The sequence below is a fragment of the Tribolium castaneum genome, chromosome 5 (assembly GCF_031307605.1).
Source record: "Tribolium castaneum strain GA2 chromosome 5, icTriCast1.1, whole genome shotgun sequence".
Taxonomy (NCBI): domain Eukaryota; kingdom Metazoa; phylum Arthropoda; class Insecta; order Coleoptera; family Tenebrionidae; genus Tribolium; species Tribolium castaneum.
Window position 1 is genome coordinate 499,456 of NC_087398.1, and position 11,272 is coordinate 510,727.

Genomic DNA, 11,272 nt, shown 5'->3' on the forward strand with positions numbered 1-11,272 from the left:
CAACGACGCTAAAATGGACAAAAGAGGGCGCCACCGAAAAGATAATATATTTGGAAGCCAACGCAGACTTCATTTAAATGTGAATGCGAATGGCCTTTCAAATTCTGAACCACGATGCCTTAATATGAGAATCGTGAGATGCGTGCGTACATTCCTGCAGGGATGGCTTTCACACTTTCACACACTGATGCTGACTACAATTTTGACAATTTTTGATTGCTGGGGACCGCTGTGTTAAATTCTTGCTGCTGCAGGAATTTTGGGAACAATCGGGTCATTTAATTCGTATGCGTGTGCGAATTAAGTGTTATGCACAGGGTGTCCAGCTCAGCCTGCCTTCTGTAGCTCACCTTGATCAAAACATAAATACTAATAATGTCATCTAAAAACCACTGTTTCTATTTTTATTCATTTTTAAAAGTAACGGTGTAAAACTGATTTTTTTAGTTTTAATTTTTGTAACAGTAATTTCTAAACCGATTAAAAAAAAACTTTGAGAACAAATAAGAAAGGCATTTTAATGAACACAAAAAAATATTTTTTGAGACACTGTATAATCTACTTAATTAATAACTTTGGAGAGGGGGGCTGAGCTGGATCACTCTGTATTTCGTCCGAGGGGTTTATAAAGGCAGTGGGGGATTAGCACATTTATGAAGCTTCCCGTTATGAAATTTTGAATCTACTGTTAATATTTATTCATTCTGTAATAACCATACAACAATTTACCAATTTGAGTTGGTGTAGCCCGGCGCATCCACCATTTAAGTTTAAACAAGTATTGTTGGTTGCATACGTGTATAAAGAGTTGTATAACTCATGCAATATGGGGGCAATTATGGTTGAGGAAGCGTTGTGCGTGTGTTAAGAATGCTAGTTGATAGTGTTCCATCCCATATTCGGGATGTGATCCCGTTAACCTATTAAGACGATATACTGCAAAGTGAAAATGTAAGGTGTAGGACGTGGTGCGGCGGTCTAGGGCGATATAACGTATAATCCCCGAGGGCACCACCGTTTAAGGCAAGCCACTCAGTCCGCTATCGAGAAGAGCTGGTGGCATGACAGACGGGCCTATGCGGCCCCATTCGCCGGATCCAATTAAACTATTACACTTCTCTCCTTTGGACGGCCCTGCACATCAAGATAACGGGCGACGCATTATTAGTGGGTTGACCTGCCTAGGCTAGGGACGCCTAATATCAAAGGGACCACACATTCGCAGCGCGATGTAGTAGTACATTACAGTTTTGTTTATTTGCAAAAATGGTGGAGGCGCCGGGATCAATTTATTCGGCGTTAGAAAGCGATTTTTGCGGGCGAAAATTCGTCGAATAATAAATCGCTAAATAATGCAAAGCAGGTGAAGTGCGGCAGGATGGCGAGAACGTATTAATCCGAAGGCATCTCATTGCCAATAACCCGCCATAACCCCAGATCCAACCCTCTATTATCCTTGTAACGAGTTCGCGTAACTTTGACCCAGATATTCATTCGGGAAAAGAATGAGATAAAAATCGTCTAGCCTTTAAGACGGGGTGCGCGCACTCCATTAATATTCGAGACTGGATGTCAATCATTGGAATGTATAAATTCGGAAATAGCCAAATTTTGAATAATTAAAGCCATAAAATTGACACGCATAGGCGAGAGAACGCCAAAAGCTGGTCCTTCATCTTATAAAATATTCACGATCGTCTATAAATATTGACGAAAGTGCGTACCCGCTTTTTTCCACCAGTTTTATAACAAGTGTTTCTCTTTTGCCTGTCACACTCGTATAACACGTCGATAAAAAATAACACTGAGGTTATCTACCAACTTACAGTTACTTGTAATGCGGAATAAGATGCTCTTTACGACCGGACCCTTCTCACCAGAAGACAACCCTTCGATGCTGCACCGATCGATAGCAGAAATTAAAACTGTAGCCACTTTTTATCGGTTTCGCAAGATTTAAATTCCTAAAGTTTTATACAAGAATTGTTGCAAAAAATTGCAAAAAATAATACAATAATTGATGTGAGTTAGTCTTTTAGGGAAAAATTAGTGCACCAATTTAACTAACCCTGCGGTATTTTTTAACTTGTGTGTAATTATGCGTGTGAATATGAATTTGCTGATCGTTGACGTAGCAGACACGATCCGGAAATCCCCGAAAGTAACCTAGAATTCTGACATATCTCATTTCAAAACTTTTGATGTTTTCCAGCAACTCGAACCTGACCTTTCCCACTGATATCCTTAAACTTTTCCAAACTTGTGAGGCATTTGAACCCTACGAATATAATCTATTTGCAAAGTTTGTCTGCATCTGTGCGCTTCTTTCGGCCAAGCCTTCGATAATGCGTCTGCCAAATTAATAACATAATTTCAGCATTAGCATTAATTCCGTTCCACCCCTTGGTCCACCCACTCCTCCGCATCTATTATACATGCACGGCAACGACAAGGATTCCCACTCTCCTCGATTTTCATGCACGCCTGTTACCGCAATCCTGGCAGCGGTCCTGCAGGACTCTAAACGCTAAACGGAAATCCTTCAGGACACGTTGCTAAGGGACTCGCCAATTATTCCTCCGGTGTGTGTGTCTTAACCACTCTCATGCTAATCAGTTGTTGCGAATCGCGTCACTCAGAGAAAAATGCATCATAATTTTGTCATTTGAAAAGATTTTGAGAGGCAGTGAAAAGCGTTGGGCAGGATGAGTATCAAGTCCAAGTATAAGCTACCCGCTGGACGCCGGACTAGAGTAGAGGTATTGATCTTTGAGAAGGGAAAGTTTACAGCCCCTTCGTCCGCTCTCTTCGCCCCTCAGCTCTCGCACTGTGAAGTTTAGAAGCCCACGGCCGCTGGTCATTTCAGCCAGGGGTGGCTCGTTGCTTCTTTTGCATATTCGGAGAGGAAACGAGGAGCTGGGATGTGAACGCGAGTCGATACAGATATACGATTTCGTGCTAAGTGCATGACTCGGGTTTATCACTAAATGAGGGGTTCCAAATTCGTTTATTTATTCTCGCAAAATTTTTAATACTTCCAGAACAATTTCCTCGCCCTTTTCCTTAAAGTCCTTACTCTGCACCTTTTTCAACTGTATTTCATAAAGGGTCTAATTTATTTCGGAAAATGTGAGTAGTAATTCAAACTGTATTTTAAAAAGCATGAAATGTAATTCCGAATCGTAAATTATTTTTCAGAAGATGGCAATATTTTGGGTGAGATTTTGGGTTTAAAATTTCAAAGTACCACAAAAATTGAAAGCTACCTTTTTTATTATTCTGTTTCTTTGCTTTCCTTACGTACAAGTTTATTTTAAATTGAAAAATATTTAACAGCTTCTGCATTTTGATTTTACTCTGTAAACATGATGTTCTCTTAAATATCTAGTACAATGAATTACATCTGATCTTTTCTTAAATACAGCTCAAAAATGAAAAATCTACTTTCTGAAATGCTGAAATTATCTTGGATTTCACCTCAGCCAAAAACCTTATTAATCAACTTAATAAAAATGTTCCAAATATTGCATTCTAGACGTAATGTTACGCGCTGAACACAATGGTATTTAAGTTAAAAAGCTTCAAGTTAAATAGTTTTAAAAAAAAGTCTTTTAAAATCGTGTAAATCTAAGCCTGGTGACTAATTTAAAGCATTTTTTTTTAATTTTGTAAATCTTAGACCGTCTTAAATGAACTGTAGAATTTTTTGGAACAAACTGTTTAGCTCTACGATTTTTCAGTTTTCGAGTTATAATTTTTTATTGAGTAACCAGGAACATCCATCATTTTTAAAGTTAAAATAAGCTTTGTCAAATAAGTTTTCTAGTAAAGTAGTTTGTAAAGAAAACTAGTGTAAAACGCAAAATTAATAAAAAATAAGTATTTCCATACGAAATTTTAAGTAAAAATTTCTCACTTTTTTTCTTGTTTCTTTAGCAATTCATGAAAAAAAGCCTATGGCTAATGAATTTCTCATGCCAACAAAAAGTTATTGTAACTTGTAATCAAAAGGATAGGAAATGTTAATACAAATCGATGCAGAATTTTAATCTCTACTATTTAGTGAAATAAAAATTGTTGCATTTCATTTAAAAAAGTTGAGTTATGGGTGCCTAAATTTCTCCTAGCTTAACTTTAAAAATTTGAAGTTTGTAATTTTTTTTTAGAAATTTGATAACATCAGAATAAAGATTTGGACTTCCTCTTTTAATTGCGCGAACAATTATTTCCAAATTTTAAAAATGGCAGAGTTATCGCTTTTTCAACTGGAAGACGCAAATCCAAAAAAAAATTAAAAACCCTAATTATTTTGTAAACGGCTAAATTTACGTATATGAGAAATTTATGAAAATTACCATAAAATAACTCTAGTAATTCAAAAACGCATTAAAAATATCGCTTTCCGTTTAAAATAAAGAATAAAGAGATACAAATACAAATTTTCAGATGACTCCTTATTATCATTTCCAACAGCCTATGAATTAGCTATCGTATATAATAATTTTAAGCAAAAAAATTCAAAATTTTAAATCTTCAGAATTCACTGAAACGATTATTTTTTGTTGACTTAATGCAATAGCTACCTTAATTTTAATGAATTTGTATTCGGAGTAGATAAAGAACGAGCATCAGAAAGCGTAGTACGTATACATAAAGTCAGAAATAACTTTGAGAATTTTTGTTTGTATCATTGTGACCTTTTCATTTTCCCTTTGTTTGTTTCGCTGGCGTCGTAATGAGGCCAAGTTAAAATTTGAAGAGTGTCCGTTCCAATCCGCTCTTGCGGTGTGTTTATCTGTTTGAAATAAGCGATTTCCGTCCGTAATCGTGTTTGGGTGTTAGTTGGGCACCGAAAAAAGCGGAGGTCAACGTCTTTGTGGCGTCCCGTCCGTGTGCATGTGCAGGCGTCTGCTTTCCTGCTACCTGAATATGCATCCTGACACGCCGCTGTGCCTGGCTGGAGGAGGAGGAGAAAGTCCAGAGTCCGGAGAGTGAAAGTCCTGCGGGAAGTGTAAAGTGCGGGAGGAGGCGGGGGCGCTCTATCGATCTCGGCCCCCTCCCCGTAGTCTTAGCGGCCCCGCGGACAAGCCGCGGACGGACACTCGGCCACTTATGCATTCATATGAGCCCCCGGCTGAATCGATACCAAATCACGCGGATAATTCCGACTCGAAATTATTTAAAGGCGGAAATGAAAAATTCATTGCCGCGAATTTGCCTTGATTGACGGCCCCGACGCGTCCAACGTCAACTCAACTTCGGACCAGGTGCTAAAAAATTAACACGCCATTATGAGGGAGTGCGTTTAACACTCCGACAGGATTCACCCTCTGGATAAACCGCCACTGGCAACTTCGAGCCATCCTAAAGTAACAAAGCAAAATGACAGCAGAAACGCCCGAAAATGTGCTGAATTAACGCTGAATCAAAATTTAAAGCGGACACTACGCCCCTCGCTATTGTGGTTTGGTCATACTTTCGATCATTTGGCGCGCGAAAAATTACTGAAAAAAACGGTTTGTTTCACAAGATGGAGATGAGAAAAGTGATGACGGCGGACTTTTCACTGCCATGGGGAGAAAACCAATTGGACCTTGATTCCAATTGTTACGTCTGGTTCCATCCAAATGATTCAAGCAATATTCTTACTGGAAGTACTAACTCCAATCGATTCTCTGATCGTTGGACGAAGGCAATTTCGGAGATGACTTACAATGATTAAAAGCAAGGGGTCTTACACTACCTAAGTATTGCCACAATGTAGGAGTATACGCTGTATTACATCTTTATAGTTCAATTATGTTATAACTTTTACTGATAAAAAGGAATTTGCATCAAAACAATGCAAAAGTAATCATACATCTACTTTATTTTTTGTGGTCAATAAAATTAACAGTAACTAAAACGTCTCTTTATTTTTCATGATTTTTGTACAGCGCTTTTATAAAACTGGCCAGTTTCAATGACTTTTTAAAATGGTTAAAACCATTAATCTCTTAAATGTATATCGTTACTATTACTCACTTTGTGATTAAATACTTTATTTTTTCTTCTATGCATGTAAATTAGTTCGGATTCCTAGTATTTTTCTAATCCGTTATCTTGTTATGCTAATTTTGATAATTTTCAAATTTTTTAATTTTTATAGCTTTTATATTATCTAAAATTTTTGAATTTTTTAATTTTTCGAAATAAGAAACTTTGGTCATTTTAAGAAGTGTTCACAAAAAATTTGACGAAAGAAATTCGGCCAAGTTAAAATAATCTTAGCACGAAACGCGTTAATAATTTAATTTAAATAAAATAATTGGTTTAAAAGCAATGTAATTGCATTAGAAGTCATTTTTAGAGTAAAATTTTTAAGCAAAAAAATTGTCGTAGTAATGCGGTGCCATTAACTTAAAAATAATCAGAATTTCGAAAAAAAAATTCTTGGATTTTTTTTATTACTTGATGATGTACTAATTTTTTTATAAAAATTTGTTAGAGTTAATTAATTAATTAATTTGAAGTTGTACAAAAATTGTGAAAATGATATACTTGTAGAAAAATGCTGATTTTACTACGATTTATTAGATTTTAACATACAACAAAATTTAACAGATTCACCTACTTATAACAAAGTCAAGACGATTGGGAGGACGAAAGGAAAGTTCAAAAGTAACATTACCCACATTTTAAATTACGTTCACCAGTTCCTAGTCAATTTTAATATAAAATTTTAAATAGTACTCTCTATTTTTTTAAACATATTTGTTTTTCACCACTTTCAGTTAATGTCTCTGTTGTTTTTTCTTATTTTTTTGTCCTCCCTGTGGAATGTCAGGTTCAAAGTGCCAAATTTTCTTAAGCGCTCTAAATTTTTAGATGTATTTTCAGCTTTTAATTTTATTTGCACTAGAGTTTGGTACTTTGTTTGGTAAATTTGTGATTAAGAAACCACACTCAAAAAGCGTTTACTTTTCAGCCAGTGTATGTAAAATGTTTGAATGCATCTTTAAAATGTTTGCGTGTGTTTTTTGCAACGCGATTCAAATCCAGTGTGTTGTTATTGTCCGCGTTGTGAATCTAGCACATCCATCTATCTGTCGTAGTCTCAAGCTAGAGAGTTGTTCCACAAAGCAAAGCAAAGCAGCAAAGGCCGGAGGCAGTAATGTAGTCCTGGATCTGAGGTATTGATTGAGCTCGGGCGATGTCCATTCTCGCAACCGCGCGTCTAAATTATGCGTGAGCTGAGTATATGCGTGGCAGGCGCGTCAATCCGGCGGGGGCGGCAGGGGCGGCGGGGACGGCACTATGTCTTGGACGCGAGAGCCTGCAGGACTTTGATGTTCACTCTCTCTCCCTCGTCCTTCGGCCACCTGCCGCCCCTCCGCCCCCAAACTCCATGCATGATTGAGAGCGCGTATTGAAATTGAATTCGCAGCGCTGCTGCCGGACCGTCCGTCCGTCGCTTGATAAGCTCTGCGTGGGTCACATGTCTTTTGAAGTCTCTACTACACTCTCTCCTTTACAAATATTTATCTTCTTCTACTTGATTTAAATTGTTTGTGATGGACGGATGCATTAAGAGGGACCGGCGCGGCGCATCCACCAAATGTAGCCACCTCTACGTCGATGAATTGACGCGGCGTGCTGTCACAAGGCGATCGCGACAAAATGCTCAATCATTTCTACAAGAGGGGGACTTGGCAAACTTGGGAACATGATTGAAGAGGGTAAAAGAAAGAAAAAATGTAAATAAAGTAATGAAATTGTCACCAGCAACTCATACTGCAATAATAAAGCTGACAAAGCTAATGCAACATACGTTCGATTGTTTTTTTTTTAAACTACAAAAGAAACTAAATAACTGTTGAATCTAAATTTATCTCAACCTAGAAAATTAACTCACATGTTTGCAAAATCAAGTGACCGCTTGGAGTGTCCGCTTTGGCGTGTTAATTTGTTTTAAGACATTATTGATACTGCGCCAAGCGGACACAATATTACATACACAAAAAAGTGTCCGCTGTATTAGATGTGTCCGCTAATGTGTCTCCGTTTTGGCGTCTTTGGCAAAGAAAAGCTGACCTCTGTGAGTGGCTGCCATGCCCTGCTATATTAAAAAAATAGTGCTACGCCACAGAGGACACCGGTGACCGCTCGACTTTTTTTGCTCTGAAAGATTCAAAATGCCCTAAATTATACTCATATCCACCTTCGAAAAATAGTTATACAAAAGTAAAATGATCATTGGCGTGAGGAACATTGTTCCAAAATTTGCTTTGGCAGAGAATGTGTTAAAAAAACTCTTTAAAAATTGCGTGTTAGAAACGTTTCCGACACGGTATAAATTTAATAAAAATTGGCACATTACTGTAATTTTGGTTGACTAGCCTTCAGGCGTGTTAAAGGTTGTTAGCTGTTTCAAATTTATAAAAATGCTAGCGTCGCATTTTACCGAATATTTTTTTTAAATAAGATTTTATAGTTTTGAAACAGCTAATAGTTATTAGTTATTTGAAAGCCACGAAAATGTTTGAATTCGAATAGTGCAAAACTTGGCTTAGAAATTATGAAATTTTTGTAAAGTCGTTGCGGATTTCGGTCCAATTTGAACTTCCCTTTTAAGTAAATCGCCCCGAAATGGGCAACCCATTCAGCACCCAATCGAAGTTAAAGTGGGGGTTGTTCCATAGCGCTTATCTAGAATCCGATACTCTGCAGTTGTTTTTTCCCAAGCCTCATAATGGAGTGATTAGAACAGCGACTATAAGTAACCACCACGCGCTACCACCTTACAAATTGATAACAAACTCGTTTTTCCGTTCTCGAGATCGTTTGCGTTTTCGCGCGCATAAAGTCGAGACATAATTCAAAACTAACTAGTAAATTAGATGTCTAAAGCACTAATTGTACCGTTTTCAGTTGACTTTGGCAGGTACCACGCAGTGTTAGGCTGCTGCTCACCCGGAAATTTACTTTTAATTCGATGTAATTTGTCAAAGTATATACCTGTGGATCATTAATTAACGAGAAAATTTCGCGACATTGCGCAAAAAGCGACGCAACGGAAATTACTAAACTTTTTCTCGAGCGAAATTTGCGAATTTTCGAGTAATTGGTGTTCGAGTGACGGCTGCTTTATTTTTCTTGGGCGAGGTGTGCACGCAACGACATATCAACGGGCGCACTGGCAGCTTTCAGTGTTAGTCTGGTTGCGTGTTCGGTAATAAGTAGGCGCTTTTGGAATCTGAAACCCTATACTAACAAATAAAAATAAAAAATAGAAGCCAATAAAAGTATTGACAGAGGCGCCAGTGACACAGAAACGGGAGGTAATGCGGTAGTTATTGCACATGACATGTAAGTCTCTGCGAGCTACAAACGCACCTATTGCTTGCTAGTAGAAAAAATCACACGCAATTTATTTCTGGCCTTTCTTTGAAATCGTGGCAAATATGACTAGGAAAGTGCATCGAATCGTCAACGTCATTCACCTGAAAAGCATTAACAATGCGGTGACATTTCTTTTATTCTCAGTGCATGTGGGTGGGTCTATGACAATATAGAGGAAACGAACAATAACAAAATTCGGTCTTTGTGTCGCTATTTTGCGAAAAACACGTTGCAGCGAAAGGACATCCGAATCGTAAATCATTTTTATAAAACAATAAAATTTTTAATACCTCCTTCGTCTAGACTAATTTTGTTACACTCCAAGGCTGCAACTAACACTGCTTGAAAATCGTTTCAGGTTTTCTTCGATGAAGTGCACCGCAATTAAATTGTCAAGTCGAGAAGAACAAACAAGAGTCAAAAAATGGAAAGAAAACAACACTCCGGTATTCACCGGTGATGAAAGTCACAGGTAATTTTTCCAAGTTTCCAAAAACTTTGGTCCAGTTTGACTTTCAGCTACTCGTTTCCATTTTTTCCACGGAAAGGTGCAAAATCGGCGACTTTGGCCATAAACAATTTGAATTTGCCTGACAATATACAGTCGTTCAACACCGGGGCGTCTCTTGACAAGTGGTCAAAGAAACGTCCCCGGTTGAAGTCTGCCAAGATTTCGAAAAGTCCAACTGAGGATGATCGTGACTTTTGTTACGAAACGCTTGACACTGATTTGTCTCTCCTTTTGAACGATTCAGATGATCGGCCGAAATCGCCCGATGATTCGCTAAATAATCTTCAATATGAAGTACACTCAGATATTGAAAAACTGCTTCAAGAGAGTCAAAGGAGCGCTCACGAAGAAAAAGAAGATAAGGCAAAGAAACGGCGTAAAAAACGCAAAAAGAAGACTAAGACTAAAATAATAAAATTTTCCAAGCCTCCAAGTCCCCAGACGGAACAAGTGATACGAGTCGATGTGACGTCGAGTGTTTGTAATGAAGAGAAGACAGTGGAGGAGAATAATAATAATAATAAAGCCGATTTGATCGATGATAAACGGAAGGAATTGAAGCGGAATTTGGAGAAACTCCCTGAAATGTGCGACGAGGATTTTATCGTGAGGTGTAAACAACTGGCGCTAAGACAGCGCCGCCGCCGCCGCTTGTAGTCCATTTTTCCCTCAATAAAGTTATAACAAATCGTATTTTTATTCCGTAATTGGGTCATTCCCCGAAAGTGGGACAAAAAAGCGAGACAGAGCAGAGCGCCCCACACGCGACGTCCCGCTCCTGAAACTTCGATCCCGACCTCTCCCAACTCCCAATGAAGGTAAAGGATGAATCCCATTCATTTTTGTATACAACTCGGCAAAAACTAGGTCCCAACAAAGTTCGCACTGTTACCAACTCTTCCAAACAATAAAATATGATGAGCGTCTCGTGTTCCTCCATATCGAGACGTAATCTCAACTGTCAACGAAACCGACACACGAAATTAATTATCGAGCTTTGGGATGTTCCAAAGTCATTTCGGGTTTTTGTTGTTTTGTTGATGACAACTACATGCACGGACGATGCTGAAATATGAGGCGAAAAAGATGCACGCAGGTGTGGCGGTTATTCATTAGGGCGATAAGGAGGAAAAATCGCTTTGCCACACAAGTGGAAAAATAAACAGACTTTTTTTATTAAGAAATAAATTACATATTCTACAACGAAATACAAATGAAACAATAATTAAAAATACACGACATTACTTTAATACTAGAAAATCCTTGATAATAAGTGGATATTCCGCTCTAAAAATGTTACCAGCCATATCACAACTTTTGGATAAAACCAAAAATAATATGTACAACGATATTTGCAAATCAAGTGTGAAATTAAAAGAT

General features: G+C 37.9%; 1 protein-coding gene across 1 annotated transcript; it reads left to right on the plus strand.

Moving 5' to 3' along the window:
* The first annotated feature begins 9,023 nt into the window (after positions 1–9,023).
* On the plus strand, positions 9,024–10,585 carry LOC103313206 (hypothetical protein). Its single transcript, XM_008195922.3, has 3 exons — positions 9,024–9,211; positions 9,740–9,853; positions 9,901–10,585. Exons 2-3 carry the CDS (start codon positions 9,750–9,752, stop codon positions 10,547–10,549), a joined length of 753 nt encoding a protein of 250 aa, XP_008194144.1. The 5' UTR covers positions 9,024–9,211; positions 9,740–9,749; the 3' UTR covers positions 10,550–10,585.
* The last annotated feature ends 687 nt before the right edge of the window (positions 10,586–11,272 follow it).